The sequence below is a fragment of the Martes martes genome (genome assembly GCF_963455335.1).
Source record: "Martes martes genome assembly, chromosome: 16".
Classification (NCBI taxonomy): Eukaryota; Metazoa; Chordata; class Mammalia; order Carnivora; family Mustelidae; genus Martes; species Martes martes.
In genome coordinates, this window is record NC_137904.1 from 34,090,045 (window position 1) to 34,112,967 (window position 22,923).

The 22,923-nt window shown below is 54.5% G+C and overlaps 1 protein-coding gene across 1 annotated transcript; it reads left to right on the forward strand.

The window, feature by feature from the left end:
- The first annotated feature begins 1,031 nt into the window (after window positions 1-1,031).
- Window positions 1,032-22,683, forward strand: TRIM25 (tripartite motif containing 25). Its single transcript, XM_080826051.1, has 10 exons — window positions 1,032-1,726; window positions 5,597-5,692; window positions 8,507-8,740; window positions 11,472-11,643; window positions 13,205-13,270; window positions 15,157-15,183; window positions 15,512-15,604; window positions 15,723-15,821; window positions 18,798-19,323; window positions 19,641-22,683. The coding sequence occupies exons 1-10, from the start codon at window positions 1,124-1,126 to the stop codon at window positions 19,684-19,686; spliced, it is 1,962 nt and encodes a 653-aa protein (XP_080682177.1). The 5' UTR covers window positions 1,032-1,123; the 3' UTR covers window positions 19,687-22,683.
- Window positions 22,684-22,923: the final 240 nt, after the last annotated feature.

Genomic DNA, 22,923 nt, shown 5'->3' on the forward strand with positions numbered 1-22,923 from the left:
GTGTGTGTGTGAGAGAGAGACAGACAGAGAGAGAGAGAGAGAGAGAGAGAAACCTTTGTTTTCTAGGATATTGGGTGCCTGGGTGACTCAGTAGGTTAAGGGTCTGCCTTTGGCTCAGGTCATGAATCCACGGTCCTGGAATCTAATCCCACAGGGGGCTTCCTGCTCAGCGGGGAGCCTCCTTTCCCTCTCTTGCTCCCCCTGCTTCTGTCCTCTGTCCAATAAAATCTTAAAAACAAAACAAAACAAACAAACAAACAAACCCGGGGCGCCTGGGTAGCTCAGTGGGTTAAGCCTCTGCCTTCAGCTCAGGTCATGATCCCAGGGCCCTGGGATTGAGCCCCACAACGGGCTCTCTGCTCAGCAGGGAGCCAGCTTCCCCCTCTCTCTCTCTGCCTGCCTCTCTGCCTGCTTGTGATCTCCCTGTGTCAAATAAATAAAATCTTAAACAAAACAAATCAAACAACAACAAAAACCCTAGGATATCTGCAAAGCCCAGTAAAGTAGAACGGAAATTAAACACAAAACAAAACTGCATGTTTTACTGGTTGATATGGAAAGAAATCGCCAAGGAGCTCTGGCCTTCAGGGACCATATCCCCATGAGCCAGAGCCCAACCGGGGGGGAAGAAAGAAGGGCTTATAAACGGGGCGAGGAGGGGCAGCTTCTCGGTTCTACACCTAGGTCTTCAAGGCCAGGACGGACAGACACTCTCCCCGGAGGGCGCGGAGGGGGCAGCGCGGGTCCCGGTGAGTTCTCCGCAGAAGGAACCAAATGCAGGCGCGCTGGGGCCGGAGCGCCACCCCGGCCGGGGTTCCCCACCTGCCGCGCAGGTTTCCTCCTCCGCCCCGGGGGATAGGGGAGCGCGGACAGAAACCGCCGCACCTCGTAGGGACGAACCGAGACCCCGAGCCCGGCGCCCGCGCCCACTTGGCGGAGCCGTCGGGGCTCCCAGCGCTGCCGCCCCGCTCCGCGCGCGCCCCGCCCCCCACGTGACTTCCTGGAGGCCCGCGGGGCCCGCCCCTCCCGCTGCTCAGTTTCGTTTCCTCGCGGGCCTCCTGTGGTCGTGTGTGGCAGTCGCGGCCGCAGTTCCAGCGCGTCCCGTCCGGTCCCCAGGAGCGCCATGGCGGAGCTGGTGCCCCTGGCCGAGGAGCTGTCGTGCTCCATCTGCCTGGAGCCTTTCAAGGAGCCGGTCACTACGCCCTGCGGCCACAACTTCTGCGGCTCGTGCCTGGACGAGACGTGGGCCGTCCAGGGCCCGCCGTATCTGTGCCCGCAGTGCCGCGCCAGCTACCACGCGCGGCCGCAGCTGCGCAAGAACACGGTGCTGTGCGCGGTGGTGGAGCAGTTCCTGCAGGCCGAGGAGGCCCGGGCGACGCCTCCGCCCCCCGACCACTGGAAGCTGCCCACCCGCGCCGCTGCGCCCAGCCCGGCGGGCCCGGTGGCCTGCGACCACTGCCTGAAGGAGGCCGCCGTCAAGACGTGCCTGGTGTGCATGGCCTCCTTCTGCCAGGAGCACCTGCAGCCGCACCTGGACAGCCCCGCCTTCCGGGACCACCAGCTGCAGCCCCCGGTCCAGGACCTGATGCGCCGCAAGTGCCCCCGGCACAACCGGCTGCGGGACTTATTCTGCCCCCAGCACGACGAGTGCATCTGCCACATCTGCCTAGTGGAGCACAAGGCCTGCTCGCCTGTGCCCCTGAGCCAGGCCAGCGCCGACCTGGAGGTAGAGGGTGGCGGGCAAGGGCACAGGGCGGCAACCTGGGCCTGCTGGGCGGTGCGGAGGGAGCCACTGTGGGCATCGTGGTCCACCGCGGCTCACCGGGGGCAGGAGGATGGGTCTTGCCGGGCGGGAGAACTGGGGCAGGGGCGTCCCTGATGTCAGAGTGCAAAGGGGCAAGGAGATCATAGAGCCCTCCTCCGTCATCCGTGGCCCACCGTCTTCCCCCTCCTCCCCGTCTTACGGAGCAGACCACTGAGGACAGCTGAGGTTGTTTGGCTTAAGCCTGTAGAGGGTTTCCCACGTCGGATATGAGCCCTGGAGGCTCCCTCGGTTCCCTTGTGGAATCTTGGCAGCATCCCAGAGGTGGATATTATTCGGTCCATGGTACAGCTGAGGAAATGGAGGTCCAGAGAAGTTAATTTAGGGTGAGCTACCCCAGTAAGTGGCCAAGCAGGCACGGGGAGCCCGGCTGGTTGGACTCTACAGTTTGCTGCTTGTCTTCATGACCAGCCTGATACCCGAGTTCATGGAGCATGGGATATTCCTGGAGGCTTGAGGTCACGCGAACAAAAAGTTGGGGTGAGCCAGAGAGTTCAGTCAGCCGGGAGGGTCGTTATGAGCAGAAGGGTGGGCCAGGTGCCGGATAGCTCTGGGTGCTACCCACAGGCAGAGCCAGACTCTTGCACGGCAGTGCCCTCCACCCCTGCGGTGCGACTTCCAGCACAGCTTTGGCCCCTGGGCCCGAGTCTTCATCAGTAAAGTGAGGAGGTGGGATCAGGTGGCTCCCTAAGGAGACTTCCAGGTCTGTGATGATTTTAGTGGTTTGGGGGAGATCATCACTTCCCTCGTGGACTCAAGGCAGAGGCTGTAAAGGTGTACCTGGACCACCTTTTTTATATCAGCCTGAGCTCCAGAGCATGGCCTGATTGCTTCTAATTCTCGAGGCCCTGTCGCGAAGAACAAGGACTGTCCTGTTGTCCTGTGGCCGAGGTTTGCGGTGGCACAGGACCAGGGTGTAGGCCTTGGTCCTGAGAAGCCATAGCCCTTCCCAGGCCTGATCTGCTGCTTCTCTGTCTGAGCTGGGTCCCTCAGAACTTCCTCCCTGAGTCGCAGAGGTCAGACCTCAAGGCAGTGTCTGAGAGCTGACCTCTGAGGCACAACCCTGGCAAGCGTGGCCACCTGCATCCCACCTGCCGCCCTAAAGAACCTGCCAAGCCTTTCGAGCCAGGAGCCTGGCTCTGCCCCTTATCAGCTGTGGTTTAGGGCAATCACTGCCCTTCTCTGAGCCTCAACTTCCTCATCTGTAAAATGGGGTTCATAGCATTCCCTCCTGATCTGTAAGGGTGGTCAGGAGGCTCCAGGGCGATGAGCTTCATAGGCCGGTCCTGGAGTCAGGTGGCTGGTTGACTTCCACTTGGGCCGGGTGTTGAGACCTGGGTTTGAATTCTGACTCTGTTTCCTTGTGGGTAAGCGCTAAGCACTATAGGTGTAATTTCTGGGCGGCTGGGGTAGAAGAGAGTTTGCTTCGGGGTGCATGGGCTTGTCCCTGAGGACCAAGGTGGCCGGCTCCTGCCAAAAGGCTCTTCTAGAAGTTCTTATCCATGGAGGCAGAAGGCAGGTAGGGGCGGGAGGGGTCTTCTTGGCCTGGCCTGGAGCTACGCTCGCTCTCAGCCTAGAGTCTGGGGCTGGAGTCCGCACCCAGCCCACTTGTTTGTCGCACATGCTTGGCTTTGCAATCCTTGTAACAGGCCTGACCTTGCCGCCTCCCTGCTCCTCACCATTGTCCTGGCTTGCCAGGTCCTTCGATCAGCCTCCCTCTCTACCCTGCTGCTGCTCCTTACTGGGACAGAGCCAGCCCTATCTGGGCAGTGCCCCAGCCCTGGGCGGCTGGCTTGTCTTGGCCAGCGGTGTGGGGTGGACTCAGGACTTTGGAGCCTCCCACATCCTCATGGAGAACTCAGGCCCTCAGTCTGCGAATAGACCCTCCACTTTGGAACGTTCTCTGCTCTTGGTGAGGGGACTGTTGTCTCTCTTGAAGTCCTTGGGCCACTTTCCTTTGTCTGGAGTCACATAGGCCCCTCTCTCTGCCATCAGGGGACTGTCATGTATGCATCTCATTCATGGAGGATAGAATTTTACCAAACATAGAGTTTTGGGGTGCACTGCTGAGAGCAGCTGTTGGAGGTGGAACGGTCAGCAGTCCTCGGGTTTTCTTGAGTTCTCTTCCAGCTCTGAGACCTGTGAGTCTGGATCTGCCTTGGCCTGGCCTTCCGCCCATGGCCCATCTTATCTTGGCCACTGTTAGAGGCCAGGTCAAAGGGCATTGTCACAGAGGTTGAATCTGAAACACCATCAGTAACTTGGACTTTCAGGGTCAAGTTAGTGTGACCTTGATCCCTGCTTCCAGCCCTTAATCTCTGCTTCCAGCCCTTACAGGTGACTGTCACTGGGTTGTTCAAATCCAGGTTCAAGGTCACGTTTAGACCCGAATATCTCTAGTGGAGTGGGAGAGGCAGGAAAGTGGAGGGAGCAGGCTGGAGGGTGTTGAGCTGGCTCGTTAGGGGAAGTAAGTGTTTTTTCCTGGACATTTCCTGTGTCCTCAGTGCTTTAATTGTAATAACACCGGGACCTTGTAACACCAGTTAACAGTGATGTGAGTCCATTCTTCAAAAGGATGGGTAACTCGCACCTTACAGTGTTGTTCTTAGCTTTCAATAAGTTAACACCTGTAAAGCACTAGCACGGGGCCTGGCTTGCAGTGCATATATAAGAAACGCTAGCTGCTCTTATTCTGGGGCTGGGTTTTTTTCCCCTCCCCGTTTCTGTGCCCCAGCATGTCACCTGAGCAGGGAGGGGGGACGCTCCCGATACGGATTCTGAAAATTTATAGAAATACTAAGAGGCCCCGGATGATACTGTCTCCCTTCATGCATAATTGGCCTTGGTTCCTGGAGGTTACTAGAGACTTAACAATTCTGAGTCACCTTAGTTCCATTTCAGGGATTTTGCTGATGGGGGGCTGGGCTACCGCTTGTTCATCCTTATTCCTAGCATGGAAGCCTGTGGAGGTCCCTACCCTTGGATCCAAACAAATGAGCCTTGGACCCTGATTCTTGTCCCCCTGCTTCCCCGAGGCTGACAGTGACTCTTCCAGCTGTCTTCTGGAATTGGCAGATGGTTCTGGGAGAGCAACCCCAGATGCCAGGCTTATCTCTCTGGATGGCCTTCTCCCAGCTCTGGGCTCCGTCATCCTTCCCTGCTTAATTAGCTCTCCGATTGTCAGTAAGCAGATTTTTCTTCCCAGTAGTTTTTGCTTTTCTCGTTGTTTGCAGTGGGAGAGCTGGCTCCAAGGACCTCATCTAGCATCCCTGAAGCCACCATTCCAGCTTGTTCTTGGCTCTTTGTGAGCTCAGCCCCCTTGCTGGCCTCCTTGCCTCTGTTTCATTATCTGAAAAATGGGTGTTAATGAAGAAGCTCCTGATAATAGAAGCGGATGTTTGGTTTGTCCTTACTAAAATCCCAGCATTGTGCTGAGTTCATACGTTGTTTCAGTTAATTCTGCTACTGGCCCTGGGAGGTGGAAACGTTTGTATCTCTTTCTTGGCCGAGGGCACAGGTGAGAGATGCTGGGACAGCTGGCAGCAGGGGCTGGCACTCTAGTCGGTCTGTCTCCAGAGCCTGTGCTCATAACTTCTTTCTTGTACTGTTGCTCTAGAAGTTTGAAGGGAGGCCATAACTATGAGAATGCTTCCAAAAGCTATAGGCAGGCAAGACTCAGAGTGGCAGAAGCACCTGTGGGATAGATGCCAGGGCAGTCCCTGGTGTTGGGGGCTGGGCTCCAGTGATCTCTCACGCTGGTTGTTTTCGCTGCAGACCAAGCTGAAGCATAAGCTGACCGTCATCTACAGTCAGATCAACGGGGCCTCGAGGGCGCTGGATGACGTGAGAGCCCGGCAGCACGACGTGCGGGTGAGTGACGGGGCTCTGCGGCCAACCTCTGCCATGGGCTTGGGTTGGTTTCCCTCATGAAGTCAGGAAGAGACCTCCACCTGTCAAGACATCCAGAAAGCTGTGTCCCCAGGAAAGTTTCTTTGTCGACCTAAACTGAGTCCATGAGCTCTGACCTTGGTGTGGGGAGGACGGGGGCAATCATTAAAAATTAAGGCCATAGGGGCACGTGGGTGGCTCAGTGGGTTAAGCCTCTGCGTTCACCTCAGGTCATGATCTCAGGGTCCTGGGATCCAGCCCCACATGGGGCTCTCTGCTCAGCGGGGAGCCTGCCTCCTCCTCTCTCTCTGCCTGCCTCTCTGTCTACTTGTGATCTCTGTCAAATAAATAAATAAAATCTTAAAAAAAAGAAGACATAGAGGGAAATTTAAAAAAAAATTAGGACCATGAAGTAGTAATAGCAGGGTGCCTGACTGGCCCGGTTGGTAGAGCATGTGACTCTTGATCTTGAGGTTTTAAGTTCGAGCCCCACATTGGGCGTAGAGCTTACTTAAAAAAAAAAAAAAGATCATGAGAAAAAAAGTACTGATCTAAAAAGTGGTTATGATTTAAATGGGAAAAAAACAGGAAACAAAAGTGTATACCCACTAGAGTTCTATTTATAAAAAGCAAGTGTGTTGGTTTTCTAGAGCTATCCTAACCAGTTACCCCCAGCTCAGCTTACAGAGACAGAAATGTGTTCACTCACAGTCCTGGAGGCCAGAAGTTCAGAATCAAAAGTCAGGGCCGCACTTCCTGGTTCAAGGGTAGAATCCTTCCTTGGCTCTTCCAGCTTTCGGAGGCTCAGGCGTTCCTGGGCTTGTGGCTGGTGTCACTCCAGCCCTGGCCTCTGTCTTCATATGGCCTCCTCTTTCCTCTGTGTCTTTTCTTCTGTCACTAACAAGGACCTTTGTCATTGGATTTGGGGCCCATCCGGGTGGCCCAGGATAATCTCATCTCAAGATTCCTACCTTATTACATCTGCAAAGACTTTTGCCAAGTCACCTCACCTTCACAGGTTCGGAAATCTGCACATATCTTTGTGGGGAGGGTCATCATTCAACCCGTTACAGGAAGTGTAGGAAAAAAGACTGAAAGGAAGTATAGTAACAGAAGAGTAGCACAAGCATTGGATGGGTAGAATGAGAGATTTTGGGGGGTCTAGTTTTTATAAGTTTTGTAAGGTTTTCAATATTATATATTAAAAGAATACATGTGTATTTTATATGTATAAGTAAAAATATATATAAAATATATAATAAAATGATATTATATATAATATAATATCTATATGCATTTTAAGTTCATTTATTTATTTATTTTTTTGTTTTAAGTTTATTTAAGTGATCTCTATACCCACTGTGGGCCTTGAACTTATGACCCCAAGATCAAGAGTCGCATGCTCTTCTAACTGAGCCCGCTGGGCGCCCCTGAAAGAATATATTGAAAGAAGATTTGAGTTTTATTTTTTTTTAAAGAATTTATTTATTTATTTGGCAGAGAGAGATCACAAGTAGACAGAGAGAGAGAGAGAGAGAGAGAGGAGGAAGCAGGCTCCCTGCCGAGCAGAGAGCCCGATGCGGGACTTGATCCCAGGACCCTGAGATCATGACCTGAGCCGAAGGCAGAGGCTTAACCCACTGAGCCACCCAGGTGCCCCAAGATTTGAGTTTTAAATATCCTGCTCTAGAGCCATAGCGTCTGGTTTTATGGTGGCAGCTGTGGTGTAATTAGATGAGCTCTGAGTTAGAATACCAGCTGTGTTACAAAATAGCCTGTGATACTTGCCCGTTGTGGGCAGATCTCTGAGCTTCAGTTTTTCCAGCTGCACAATGGAGTCACAGCTTTTCCCCAACGGTGGCCTTGTGGCTTAGGTGAAGGCATGTATGGGAAAGCATGTGTACTGTTTGGAGGGGGCAGGCTAAACTGTTGACAGAGATTACCCCTCACCACCACCACCAACACCAAATTCAGAGTCTTAAATAAAATAGAAGTTTCTTTGGCTCCGTTTGGCAGCTCAGTGCCAGATGTGAGCCGCCCGGACTAGCGGGGGTGTCTCCGTTCCATGTGATCGTGCAGGATTCAGAGTCTTTTCTTACTACCCCGTACTGCAGGGGGTTTCTCACCTCTGGTTGGAGCTGGGTCACCATGACGTCTTTGTTCGAGCCTGCAGAAGAGGGGACAGGGGAGAAAAGTGTTGTGCTCATGCTGCCCTGGGAGCATCTTAGTCCTGTGGCCTCATCTAGCTGCAGGAGTGGCTGGGGATGTCATCTGTGGTGGGATAGCCATGTGCCCTGGGAAGCCCAAGGGGTGTTCTCTTCCTAAGAGGAAGCCATTCTCTTTGTTCTTAAGTTCTACATAAAAAGCATCACACCCGAGTTGCCTTCTGCACGTTGTTTTTTCCCTCGTGGAAATTTGTCTGTGCCTTGCCCTAGTTCATTAGTTTTCATTACTATTTAATATCCTATCCTATGAATAATTTGAAGATTTGTATCTTACTGATAGATGTTTGGTTGTTCCCAGGGTTCTGCTAATGCAAGCAGTTCTGCTAGGAGCGTTCTTGGGTCTGTCTCTGGGGCAGGGGTCTGAGTATTTTTCTAGATAGAGGCTATTGCCTGGGCTGGGGAGGAGCACCTTCAGATTCATTAGACTTTGCCAAAGTCCCGTGCAAAGCAGTTGTGTTCATTTGGCCTCCCAGGAAGCACAGGAAAGAGTTCCTGGTGCTCCACATCTCACCAACACTTGGTACCGCGGGCTTAACTTTCTGGGCTGTCCGCTGTGTCTTGGCCCTGTTAGGAGGCTACAAATCGGAGGATGGAGCAGCTGAGACAGGAGTACATGGAAGTCAAGGCGCTCATCGACGCTGCAGAGGCCACCTCCACACGGAAGATAAAGGAAGAGGAGAAGAGGGTCAATACCAAGTTCGACAACATCTACCAGATCCTTCTCAAGAAGAAGAGTGAGATCCAGAATCTGAAGGAGGAGGTCGAACTTGCCCTGACCAAGGGGGACGAGTTCGAGTTTCTGGAGGTAGGTCTCAGTGAAGATGGTTGATCGCACTTCCTGTGCGCCGTGACCCTGGTGACGGCAGGTGCAGTGGGGCCGCCGGGAGACAGGGCTGGACGGGGTCCCTGGGAGCCGTCCCGAGACTCAACGCTGTGTCCGTTTGCTACGCTCTGTGACAGCTTACCGCAAACTTCATGGTTTGGAAGAGCATTTTATTTGTTACCTCACCACTTCCGAGACTCACGGTCGGGCATGGCTTAAGGGCTTGGCGTCGGAGGGTTGGCTGGGCTGCATTCCTTTTGGGGCTGTGGGTTGTCTTCCAAGCTCACATGATTGTTGGCCGAATTTGGTTCCTGTGGTGCAGGCCCCAGGGCCTGCTCTCCCGCTGGCTGTCAGCGGAGGTCTGCTCTCGGTTCCTTGGCACGGTAGCCCTCTCTCCGCTTGCCAGCTACTTCTTCAAAGCTGGCGGTGAAGTTCTCCCTCCAGGAAAGCCTGGTCCCTTTTTCTTTTTTTTTCCCCTGTGTAGATTACTTAGATTATTGGTCTTCTCTTTCTCCTTTTTATTTATTTATTTTTAGATTTTATTTATTTATTTGACAGACAGAGATCACAAGTAGGCAGAGGGGCAGGCAGACAGAGAGAGGGGAAAGCAGGTTTCCTGCCGAGCAGAGAGCCCGATGTGGGGGACCCTGGGATCATAACCTGAGCCGAAGGCAGAGGCTTTAAAAACCACTGAGCCACCCAGGCGCCCCTCTTTCTCCTTTTTAAAATAAATTTTAATTAAGTAGGCTGCACACCCAACGTGGGGCTTGAACTCACGACCCCGAAATCGAGAGTCACATGCTCCACCAAATGAGCCATCCAGGGCCTCCCCCCCCTTTTTTTAACATTTTAATTCCAGTATCTAGTTAACATGCAGTGTTATACTGGTTTCAGGTGTGCACCAGATTCAGCTTCCACAATTCTGTATACTCGGTGTTCATCATGATAAGTGTACTTTATTAAAAGCCCATCACCTTGTTCCCCCATCCCTCCATGCCCCTCTGGTAACTACCAGACTGTTCTCTGGAGTTGAGAGTCTGTTTCTTTGCTTTGTCTCTCTCGCTCGTTCTTTCCCCTTTGCTCATTGTTTTGTTTGTTAAATTGCCATAAGGGAGTGAAATCATGTGGTATTTGCCTTTCTCTGACTTATGTTGCTTAGCATGGTGCTCTCCAGATCCGTCCATGCTGTGGCAAATGGCAAGATTTCATTCCCTCTTACAAGCCTGGTCCCTTTCAGTGGCTCCCCCCTGGTGAAGTCAGGCCCACCAGGATACTCGCCTTTCTGACGGACTCAAAACCAGCAGATTTCGGATCTTCATTACATCTGTAGCATTCCTGCAGTTTTTCCATATAAGGGAACTGAGTCACGGGAGTGCTAGCCTAACGTATTCACGGCCCTGCCCATACTCGGGGGTGGGGGGTGGGGAAGAGATCAATCAGGGTACTCACCTCTGGACCAGGCGGGCTTCTTGGGGGCTATCTTAGAGTGTTGCCGACTGCAAATGCCTCCATCCCCTTCCCTCCATTCCTCCTCCCCGTGGACCCTGGAAGTGTCTTTCTAAAGGACCTGGGTGACCAGGCCCTGTCCTTGTCAGCAGCCTCCTCTCTTGCCAGTTCCTGCCCTGCCCATGCTGTAACTACAACAGGGCACCCGCCATTCCCCAGACACCCTGGGCATTGGATGGGAATCCCGTGCCCGACCCTCTCTGCCTCGTAAATCCTGTCCTTTCTCCAGGGCCACTCCAGCTTTCCCCCATCGTCCTTGGGTCCCGTTGCTCTGCCGTCACTGGTCACCGAGCAGGTCACACTGCTATAGCACTCAGCAGCCTGGTTTTCGATCTGCTTGTTGTGTGTGTTCGGACCGCCGCTCCTTCGGGAAGACCCGTCCCTTACTACCGCCCCCTTCTCCTGGCACACAGCGGGTGTTCCCTGAGCCCCATTGATGGGGCGACGACATCTCAGAGCACCGGAGTCCTTATTTTGGTCTTGGCGAGAGTACAGGAGTGGCTGGGAATTTTCTCTTCTCCCCGCATGGACTTCTTTCCATGCCTGGATTGGGCACCACTGACTTTAATCTCAGGGTTCCTTCCTCTTTGTTGGCCTGGCTGCCTAGAGCTTTCTGAGAAGGATTCTAAGTCCCTACCTTGGGCCTCTTGATGCTGTATGACCCGATTTTATCTCAAAGTGTGGCACCCCCTGTCAGCTCCTTCCTTTTCACTGGATGTGCCCTGGCTGAACCTTTTGCCCCTTGAGGTGTTCCCGTCCAGTTTTAGAATGTGTGTTCAGAGCTGGTCCTGGAGGGCTGCAGACCGGCCTGAGGTTCCTGTGCTTGGCCGGCCACGGCAGGAGGAGCGGAAGAGCATTATCCACGGGGTGTCAGAGATTTGTGTCCCAGCTTTGTCCTTGCCACTAACTGGCAGAGTTCCTGGCAGAATGCTTGTTGTTCCCTTTTTTTTTCTTTTTCTTTTTCTTTCTTCCTTTCACACGTGTTATTTCTTGACTTCAGTTTCTCCGTTGCTGGATGAGTGGCCTCTGAGGGCCCTTCCAGGTCCAGAGAGCTGTGACTGAAAGTGGCACGTTAGCCCCCAGCAATCTCTGGCCTGTCACTTGAGCACGCGTGGGCACAGGGAAGGTCTTCCTGGGGTTCGTGAGGCCTGAGCCCGGGCCCTGGCTTCCCTGGAGCTGCCCGAACTAACGCCCTGGCCTGTTTCAGAAAGGGCTAAAGCTGCAAGGAGTGTCCACAAAGCCGGTCTACGTCCCCAAGGTGGAGCTGAATCAGGAGCTGATAAGGGGCATCTGTCAGGGCACCTCAGACCTCAAAGACGAGCTGAAGCGGTATATCAGGCAGTCCCAGGACAAGAAGCCCGAGGAACCCACCGGCTCAGGTAACCATTAGCAGTCCCTTGTGCTCCCCTCCTGGGACCCCTGAGATGGGGGGTGTCCCCTTGGGGTTTAGGGGTGGGAGAGGGTCTCAGTCCAGAGCACTGGGGCTTGAGTTGCATCTGCCCTCCATCTGGGAGGTCGCGGGGAAACATCTTGAGTCGTAGCCATCCTTCCGAAAACATTTCTGGGCGCCCAGATGTTAATGATGGGACTTTCTGGACAGGCTGTTCTTGGGTGTGATCGAGAGGCTGGCTCAGGTGGCTTTCGGATGGACTCTGGGTTATCAGTGTCTTTGGTGGGGAATGGCTAGTTTTGGGGTCAGAGAAACCTGGCATTCCCCTCTGACACCCCCTTTCTTTGCCCATTGTATCCAATCTAGGACCAGATTTTACTTCTTAAATTTCTCCTGACTCAGTCCACTGGCCCCCTCTGCCAGCCAACACCTGCCTGCTTTCTGTTGCCCCCACCTGTGCCAACTTTCTAGAAAGTCCTTTTGCATCCACTCCTGCTGCAGCCAGAGAGAGCTTTTCAGGGTGCAAATCTGATCTCCTGGGACCTTCTCCCCTCACCCTGTTCAGAGAATTTCAATTGTTTCTGGATTTCAGACCACACTATTGACACTATTCTCCAGGCCCCTACCTAGTCAGGCCCTGTCCGTTTCACCAGCCATGAAGCGCCCCCTCCTCCCACACATCTCTGTGCATGCTCTTCCTTGCATATGCCAAGTTTCCTGCCACAGGGCCTTTGTATGTGCCCTTCCCACTGCCCAGAAGACTCAGACTCTACCATCCTCACCAGTTCACTCCTGTCACCCTTCAGAGATCAGTTGAAATACTGTATTTCTCAGTCAACCTCCCCTGTCACCACCACTCCCACTCCTCAGATTAGGTCCTGGGATCCTTATGATCCCTTTGCACAGGAGCCTTTGCACATCTGTCATTTTGTTCTTCCCCCACTAGATTACAGTCTCTGTGAGGGCAGGGGCTTGGTCTGTTTCCCATCCAACTCTCTCTCCCCAGTGCCTAGCACAGAGCCTGGCACATAGCGAATCTTCCAGTGTAATCCCAGGGGTGGGGCTTGGAGAGCGGAGTGTCCTTGCGGATGGGCCCCTGAAACCGGCATGGCATGCTGTGTGCAGAGGGGATGGCTGTTGACGAGCTGGCCATGCATATATTTGTTTTCCCGCTCCATCAGTAATTGCTGGTCTGGGGCAGGGTGATGGAAAAACCAGGGGGTGAGGAATAAGGCCTCTTGGCCTCTTTGCCACAAGCGAAGGGCTTGTCCCCACGGACACCAGAAGATCCAGAACCTCAAGAGAGGCTTCAGAGGTCATGGAGCAGGGCGCTGACAGAGAAAACATTGACCCCAGCTACATTTTCAGCCAGAGAAAAGAAGGACACACCAAACCCTTTTCGTGCCCTTGTTTCTAGCTCTTGTAAAGGATCGGGTAGGGAAGGTCAGTGGAGATCACCTTTGTAAACCCTCCCTCCGCCTGCCCCTGGCAAAGCTGGCCCCAAAGCTAGGGTTGCTTTGGAAGAACTAACCCCTTCTTCTTTGGCACAGGGAACCCCGGAGAGCATGGGCCAGCACCCACGCACAAACCCACCCACTCTGCGAAAAAGCCCGCTAGTAAGTAACCCTGCTGCTGTTCTGGGGCTCCTGTCAGCCCGTCCCAAATGGCCGGGGGTGGGGGAGGGGCGAGTGCCTCTGCAGAGGAGTCTGGCTGGAGGGGCTTTTGCAGGGGCTCCCCTGGGGTGCTTAGCAGGACCGGCTATGCAGCGGCCTGGGCCAGCAAGGTTACCAGCACCTGCTTGTCTTGGGAAATAGTTGCTGACACCCAAGTTTTGGCCCTCGGGCAGAGTGCCCCCTGGAGGAGCCTGACTCGGTCCGAGGAGCAGTGGCTCCCCCCTCACCCAGAAGGGAGTTCTGAGGGAGTTCAGAGCGGTTCCCTCTGGAGTCATCCTTTGCTGCTGCTCTCAGAGCACTTCCCGATCTGTGCCTGTCATCACTACCCTGAAGAGTCAGCGTTCCCCGAGGAGTGCTGCCCCTGGGAGCCTCGGGAACTCTGGGTCTGTGCTGCCGCTGCTTGGTTTTAGAGTTTAGGCTGCCTTTGGCAGACAGATGTGTGGTATTGGTCTCCGAACGGAGTACAGAGCCAGGGGCAGAGGTGCCTGGTGTGGACGGAGCAGGTGGCCCCCAGCTCAGCGAGCAGATGTGGAAGGGCACCTGCTGTGACCAGTGAAAGGAAAAGTCAGAGAACAGGCTCTGGGCACCTCAGATCACCCCCTGCCCCTCTCTCCCAGAGCTGCCGCAGATCACAAGCGCTGCTCTCAGTAGGAGTGAGCTTGGGATGCTGGCTGAGATGGGACAACAGGCAGGGGAGGAGTGGACGGATGTCACAGCGTAGATGAGACTCAGGGCTGCCCTGAGGGCCAGGGAGGGGGCTGTGCCCTAGGCGGCGGGCGGTTCAGCCTAGGGTCCTCCCAAGAGGCTTGTCCTGCGGGAGTGGGCGGGGCAGGAGGCGATGGGGCCAGAGTGAAGACAGCGTCTGGACAGAGGACTGGGAAGTGGGAAGAAGGGAGAGCGGTTGTGGGGGGGGGCGGTGTCCTGTGTGCGTGGGGGCTGGCGGGGAAGTAGAGGATGATAGGAGAGAGCAGGGTTTGTCTGCGGGCAGGGGTAAGACCCACAGCACCCCTTTTCACTCCAGTGGTGGGGATGGTGGTGGAGGGAACCTGAAATCTAGCTCATGGAGACTTGAATATGTTTCAGACCCACCAGGGGTGTGTAAAACATGGGTCGCTGGGCCCCAGCCCCGGACTGTCAGAGTCAGCAGGGTCCTGGGTGGGACCCAAGAGTGTGTATTCAGTTTTCATAGGTACATGCTCCAGAGAAATTTTTAAAGACTGTTATGATAATTCGGCGAGCACATTTCTTTGCTGATTCCCTTTTTTGGGGGGGGGGTTGGAATATTTTTTCTTTTATAGAGATATAATTTATCTACAGTACAATGTGCAGATCTTAAATGTGCACTTTGATAATTTTGACAGGCGTGTATTTTTGTGTGTGTTATTGTTACCCAAATCAAGTTAAAGAGTTAATTACCCCAGAAAATTCCTTCATGCTCCTCCTTGTCAGTCCCAGCCCCCAAAACCACTGACGCAGGTTTTGTCACCACAGATTCATTTGCTTGTTTCCAGGGAAAACATCCTAGCTCTATTTGCATGGGTCACATTCATGCAAATGATTGTTATAATGGCGGCTTTTAAAAAAGATTTTGCTTATTTATTTGAGAGGGCACGCGCAAGAGAGCACAAGAGCATGAGCAGAGGGAGAGGCAGAGGGAGACAGAGAAGCAGGCTCCCTGCTGACATGGGGAGCCTGACATGGGGCTCGACCCCAGGACCCCAGGGATCATGACCTGAGCTGAAGGCAGTTGCTTAACCACTGAGCCACCCAGGTGCCCCTGTCACTGTGCTGTGCTTCACAATATCAATTTGGAAAATTTTCTTTTTCAGAAGAAGAAAAGAAACCCAAGAAACCTCGTAAGTTATGTGTTTGTGCCTCTTACTGTTTCTTGGGATTGCCCAAGTGTGGAACCGACTGCTGGCAGCAAAGCCTGACCTCTCCAGTCGGGTTTCTGTGATTACGCTCTGGGGTGGCGGGCGGGCCTGAGGTTGGGGGTGAGCACGAGTGCACGTGAGCGAGATAAGTGATGAGTGCAGCCCTGTCTGGACTCAGCTCTGTTGCTCTGGCTGTCCAGGTGTGTGTGTGGAAGTAGTTCTTGAAGATCAGTGTAGAAGGGAGGACGGGCCATCTGGCCACCGTATCATGTGTCCAATTCATGTCTCTCCTCCTCCTGTTCATCCCCAGCCTCCGCCTCAGCCTCCAAGACGCCCACCTTCGGAGCCCCTGCCACCAAGATGCCCACCTTCGGAGCCCAGGGAGAGTTCCTGGATCTGGAGGGTGAGTCCTAATTCCTAAGTCCTGGGCCAACCTGGAGGGTGAGTCCTTTGGGCTGGGGGCAGTGTGGGGTGTCCACTCTGAGTTTGTTCTGAAAACGGCTCTCCGTGTCCTCACCCAGGTGTAGGCAAAGCGCCCCCTGCACAGCCCAACGCGGCAGCCATCAAGGCCAAGGTGCTGGAGACCTTCTTAGCCAAGTCCAGGCCCGAGCTCCTGGAGTGTGAGTAGCGTCGGCTCTGAGAAGCGGTCCTGTTCGCTGTCAGGCTCTTCTGTGCAGCTCTACTCTCTGGTCTCTACCCTCGCCTCTGTCTGGACGTCCAGCTTGGTTCCCCCTTCCCCTTGTTAGCCTCTGGCCTGTCCTCCACTTTGCCACAGCCTTGCTTGCTCCCCTTTCAGCATGCGCCCCCTCCCCTCCCTGCCCCCACTAGCTCAGCTCGCCCCTTTCTCTGGGCCTGCACCTGCTGCCCAGCCCATGCCTTGGGCATCGCTGGGGACCCACTGCCAGCACCCCCACTCCAGACTTCTCCTCAGCTCCCCTGCCATTCCAGAGGCTTCCAACTTGCCATAACCGGTCTTCTCCCTGTCCCACCTACCCTCTTCTGCTTCACAGAGAAGAGGGTCCCCTCGGCCTCTTGTTGCTGCCATCTCTCCTGCATCTCCACTTGCCGCCTCCTGCCCGCTGCCCTCCCCACAGCCAGTCTGGCTCCTCCTGCTCTGTCTGTGCTCACGTTCTCAGTTAGGACTTCCACACCCTCACCGGCCCTCCTGGGGCCTGCCCCCTGCAACAGCGTGTTTAAATTCCCCTCATCGCAAAAGCAAAAGCAAAACAAATAATACAGAAGCCACCAATGCAGACAGCCTCCCTTTCACCTGAATACTGGGGAAAAGTACAGATTCCTGGGCCCCAGGCCAGGGCTGCAAGGTCAGGCTGCTGGGGACCTGCCCAGAAAGCTGGGGGGTGATCGCCTTTCCTCCATGGTCCTTCTGAGGGAAGTTGGAAAAATACAGCCACATTGCTGTGGCTGCGTGTCAGAACCCCCTGGGACCTTGACTCCGTCCCGCTGCTGCCCGAGTTTTCCCGGGGCTGTGGGGGGGCAAGAGCTGCGAGTCTGGCCTCTGTCCCTGCCCTGCAGCAGGCCAGCTCTGGCCGAGGGTAGCGGCAGCCCCCATGCAGCTAAACGTCAAGGACGCCTTTCAACCTTCAGTGTGCTGGACCTCTCAGCCGCATCAGTCCTTCTCTAAGGGAACAGTCCCTGGGCTCCCCTGGGCGCCACCTGCACCTCTGTTCCTTCTTAAGCACCTTTGCCAGCCTGACCGCCTGCAAGCGGTTGGCAGGCCTTCAGCTCCGGCTCTAAGCTCCTCCCATTTCCCATCTGCACCCACTTGGATGCAGTACCCGAGACCTCCCCCGCTGCAGAGGGCGCCCTGGCCCCCCTTTCTCCACAGGTGTAGCCGGCTGAGCTGTCTTGGGGGGGGTGGGGAACTTCCTCGGGGCCTGCCTCTCTGGAGCTTCCTGCTGTTCCCACTCCCCTGCAAGACCCAGGCTTGGCACGGCCGGGCTAACCACCGTGGGGCCGCTGGTGGCGCACTGAACCACGGGTTTCTGGAGCCCTGGGCTCCTGGAGAGTAGCCACGTGAGCAAAGAAAGGGAGTTCCAGCAACGCAGCACCGTAGAGAACATTTTCCCTCCTCTGTTTATTTTGTCCCCCCGGGGTGTGGGGTTGGGGGGTGGCTCAGGCCTTCTGGAAAAACATCCTGCCCAGAGCCATCCAGCAAGGGAATGGCAGGCCATGGTGAAACCCCCGGGTCTTGGTTTCCAGGTTCCCAAGCTAGGGATTTCCCCTCCCCCGGGCTGTCTCCCAGGGTTAGGGGTGCTCCTGGGAGGGGAAGGGCAGAGGTGGGTGTGTCCCGGGAAGGAGGTTGAGCATGGGGACAACACACAGCTGAGCTCAGTCTTCGGATCTCCTGAACTGTTGGAAGTGCGGTGGGAAGGGTGGGGAGGCCATGTGAGTGCCCCAACCAGGAATATTCAGGTAATTTCTGTGTTTGGCAACCTGTTGTCCACCAAGTAAAGTCTAGACCCTTTAGCTCTCTGCCCTGTGTCCCCAAGATGTCTCCCTTCTGCTAGGGCCTCTCTCCCAGCTGCCTAGCCTTCCCTGGTCCCAGCAAGTGCCCACCCTCCCTGTGACTCCAAGCTTTGCTCTTGCCATCCCCTCTGCCCAGAATGACCTCACCCCATGCTGCTTGCTTCTGTTTAGTATTTCTCAGCTTCCTGTTGCTTGGCGCCAGTTCCAGCCTACCTGTGAGATGTTCCCTTGTGCACTCCCCACCCTCCAAGTAGAGCCACTGGTCCCTAGAGCATGTGCCCACCCATTGAGCAGAGTGCCACCTCACGGTGTTGTCACTGATGGGGTGGCCTTGCCCTGAGGTCGGGTACCATGTCTAGTCAGAGTTGTGCGTCTTGGCCAGAATCAGGAGCTCGGTAAATGGCTTTGGATGGATGAATGGTCACCCATCTGGGTGACTGATAGATGGACAGTTGGCTGGATTGATGGATAGACAGATGGACACATGTCTGGCTGGCTGGACAGAATGGATGGATGGATGGATGGATGGATGTGTGTATGGATGATGGACAGATGGATACATATATGGATGGATATGTGGGTGGATGGGTGCGTAGATGGATGGATGGATGGAAGGAAGGAAGGGTGGGTGAGTGGGTAGGTGGATGGATGGATGGAAGGAAGGAAGAAATGAAGGAAGGAAGGAAGGGTGGATGAAAGGGTAAGTGAATGGATGGGTGGGTGGATAGATGGGCAGATGGATGGATGAAAGGAAGGAAGGATGGATGAATGGACTGATGGATGGGATGGAAGGATGGATGGATGGATGGACTGATGGACGGGATGGAAGGATGGATGGATGGATGGATGGGTGGGTGGGCAGGTGGATGGAGATGGTTGGATGGGTGTAAGGGAGGAAGGAAGGAGGAAGGAAGGAAGGAAGGAAGGAGGGAAGGGTGGATGAGTAGGTAAGTGGGTGGATGGATGGATGGGTGGGTAGATGGATGGACAGGTGGAAGGATAGATGAATGGGTAAAATAAATGAATAAGTACTACCAGTTGGGGAAAGGTTTATACGTGAGAGCACTTTGGGCTCCTTGTAACTGATTCCTTGGGTCATGCCTTCTTAGATGCCATTAAATTCAGCCTGGACTACAACACGGCCCACAACAAGGTGGCACTGTCGGAGAACTACACGGTCGCCTCTGTGGCTGAATCACCCCTGAACTACCAGCCGCATCCCAAGAGGTTCATGTACTGCTCTCAGGTGCTGGGCCTGCACTGCTACAAGAAAGGGATCCACTACTGGGAGGTGGAGCTGCAGAAGAACAACTTCTGCGGGGTGGGCGTCTGCTACGGCAGCATGCCGCGCCAGGGCCCCGAGAGCCGGCTCGGCCGCAACAGTGCCTCGTGGTGCGTGGAGTGGTTTAACACCAAGATCTCTGCGTGGCACAACAACGTGGAGAAAACGCTGCCCTCCACCAAGGCCACGCGGGTCGGCGTGCTGCTCAACTGTGACCATGGCTTCGTCATCTTCTTTGCCGTCTCCGACAAGGTCCACCTGATGTATAAGTTCAAAGTGGACTTCACGGAAGCGCTGTACCCGGCCTTCTGGGTGTTCTCTGCTGGTGCCATGCTCTCCATCTGCTCCTACAAGTAGGCAGGCCACGGACGCGGGCCTCTGTGGGCCCCGGCTTGTGGCGACGGAGCCACAGGTGGACCTCTCTGCGGGTCTCCTGTGATTCCCCTGGGGTTGCGAGTGTTGTGGGGGGTGGGGATCGGGGGATGGGTAAGAGGAGATATCTGGCCAGAGCAAGGGGTGGGGGTGATGGCATCACGGGCCAGGAGGCACGGCCACGTCCTTGTGCCCGTCAGGGCAGGGTGACCTCCTCCTTGTTCGGGTAGGTCTCCAGCTGCTGGCAGCTGGATGGGGCTCTGAGGGGTAAAATCCTGAGCGCCCTTCTCTGTTGCAGGGAGTCTGCAGCCGCTGCGTGCTCTTCCCCAGGTGACGTGGCGTGAGCTCCTTTGCTGCCTGGAACAGCCTTCGGATCTTAGTGTTTTGATTACTTCCATAGGGCTATTCAACTCAATAGATTTTTTAAAAATTCCAAAATAACTGAATTTCAATATTATTCATCCCCCCCCTAACGTGGGGATTTGGGTATTTTATGTCCTTAAGAGAAACTACCCATGGCAGATCTCCACCCAGATCAGAGTTTCTGGAAGGTGTGTGGCCTCTCCCCCGACTTGAAAATAGCCCTGCTCCCCTTGCTCTGCTCGTACCTCACACACCCCGTCGATGGTTTTCGCATGTTTAATGCAACAGGAAACTTTTCAGGCTAAGGTTTCGAACCATGATCTGGATCAGCCTCTGTGGAATTTGTGATTCAAGGTCAAGGTGACCCAGGTCCCATGGATGGAAACCCCTCCAGTTTCCCACTCTTGGCAGACATTCTTTGGCTGTACCCACAGAGCTTGGGGGAGGCCTTCTTCCTGTAGCTTAGGCTTTGGGGCTAGGAACTCCGTGGGGCAAGAGCGACCCTGCTCTGGGTTGACAGAGTGTGGTGGTTTTGCTCCTACTAGGGTGTCGTCTTGCCCTCCTACTGATGACTGGACTCCGTGATAGCCTTTCCTCCCCAGGACTGAGATCCTGGATTGGCTGGTGGAGAGACCACGGTGGCCAGCATAGTCGGGTGGACAACTAGGCTTGCTCTCCATAGCCTGTAGTCAGGCAGGCAGGTCATGCAGGGCTGCCTCCGGGACCACGCTAGCTCACCTGCTGGGGTGACTACCTGTGGCCCACGGCGTTTGTGGCGGATCGCTGGGAAGCAGGAGCATTCCTGTTTATCCCCGGCCACAGGCTGCACGCCCGGGGCTGGCCCTCATGGGAGTCAGATGCCTGTCACTTGCTCTAGCCCCTGCTCTTTTCCTCCTTTGAGCTAATTCCAGATGTCAGGCTTGACCAGGCTAGGGGGCCCAGAGACTTGAAGGGCCAGGGAGAGAACGCCCCACGGGGCTCAAGCACAAGGGGCTAATTTTCCTGCAGCATTTCTCTGCAGTGAAAATAACCCCAGTCTGCAAAGGGGAGGGAGGGAATGGACTGCCAGAATTTCCCGAGCTCCTTATATCCTGATGTCGGGATGTAAATTCCCAATCGAAAGTGGGAGGAATTTAGCCTCCCGTTGGTGAAATGAAGCCTGCTCTGGACACTCCTAAGCGGGGGAGGGGGCTCAGATCAGGCTCTTTGTGGTGTTAAACGGAGGTCATCATTGGGGATATGGGGACCCCAGACCTCTTCTATGAATATATGAGAATTTAACACATCTCTGGCCTCGTGCTGGAATTCTAGGGCACTCCAGTCAGGCCCGGAGCCCTGGAAATTCCCGACAGGTGTGAAAGGACTTCCACTTCCTTGGGAGGGAGATCCTCTTTGTAGGGAAGAGATCCCTACAGTAGCCGAGATGTGTGTGTTTTTTTTTAAAGTTTTCCTCCTCTGATCCTGGGAAGAAGAGTTCTTTGGTGATTCTTCTCTGCTCTTGGCCCAGGTCAAAAGCATCTCCATTGATCTTCTGAAACAAAAGCCTGGTCTGAAGCCAGTTCCCACCTGGGAGAGAAGCTGGGCTGAGAGGAGGGGAGCGCTGCAGCTGAGCCGGGGGTCCTGCCCTGGCTGTCCGCTGCAAATCACAGCTCGGGAAGCACGCTCCCCTCTGTGTGTGAGGGGCGAGCGGTAACCCAAGCTGGGCTCTGGGCGAGGTGCTCTGGAGAGGCAAACCCTTGCTGTCTTGAGCCATTCTGTGTGCAGCGGTGACACTTAACGTTCCCTCGCCACTGCCCGACCCAGATTCCTCGAGGTCAGGCCAGCTTTGTGTTTGTCTGATGTCTCGTTTTGGAAAATAAGTCAGAGGAGATGGTATTGGGTTCCTCTGCTCTCTACTCTGGCCATCCCATCCTGGAGGGGGTGCCTCCTAGACGCCCCCTGGTGCCCTGGGGAGGAGTCAGAAATCCCCAGAAACGCAAACATAAAACTACCGCCCCAGAGCCCCAGACGAGGGTGTCAGGGACTGGCTCAGTCACTCTGGCGTGAGCAGTCACGGTCAGCTTTTTGTATTATCCAGGACTGGCCGGTGCCTCTGTTTTCATTCCTCTGAAATGGATTTGTGATCTCAAACTGATACTGGGACATCATCTCTTTATTCTCCCTCCCCCACTGTTGATTTTAGTGAATTCGGAATATTTGAGCTATTATTTCATGAGTTGTTTTTTTAAAGGAGCTAATTCTTCAGGAGATACTTGGGGCTGTAGACACAGGTCTTTTGAAACCCACGAGAACTGCTAGGGCGGAGGCTGGCTGACCTGCCTTCCAATCTGTGAATGTAACAAAGCAGTGTCTGGTGCTCGTTCCTGCAGCCCAGATGTTGTGTGCCTGGCTACACACGCTGAAACGTACAGCAGGTCTGAGCATTGTGAGTTCTTGTGAATTCCTTTCCCTTTCCCTCCCTCCCCCTCCCTCCCTCCCTCTGTCTGTGTCTCTCTCTTTCCTTTCTTAAGTTTTCATGAATTCTTGAGCCTGAGGGAAGTTCTCTGCCATAGACTGGACGTTTGTGTTGCCTCAAAAATCATATGTTGAAGCCTAACCCCCAATGCAATGGAAAGGGGTTAGGGGGGGATTGGTTCATGAAGGCAGAGCCCTCATGAATGAGATTAGTGCCCCTATAAAGAGACACTTGTAGAGTTCCCTCGCCCCTTCTGCCTTGTCAGGGACATAACAGGAAGGCAGCTGCCTAAAGTCCTCACCAGACTTGGAATGAACCAGCGCGGGATCTTGGCTGGATCTTCCAGCCTTCAGAACTGTGAGAGGGGCGCCTGGGTGGCTCAGTGGGTTAAAGCCTCTGCCTTCGGCTCAGGTCATGATCTCAGGGTCCTGGGATCGAGTCCTGCATGGGGCTCCCCGCTCAGCAGGGATCCTGCTTCCTCCTCTCTCTCTCTCTGCCTGCCTGCTTGTGATCTCTCTCTGTCAAATAAATACATTAAAAAAAAAAAAAAAAAGAACTGTGAGAAATGTTTGTGATTTAAGCCACCCAATTTCTGGTGTTTTTGTTATAGCATCTCAGACTAAGACCCCGTGTGACTGCAAAACTGAATAAAGGAAACCTCATTTAAAATGGAATTGGGGGGCACCCGGCTGGCTCAATTGGTTAAGGGTCCAACTCTTGGTTTCAACTCAGGTCATGATCTCAGGGTCATGAGATTGAGCCC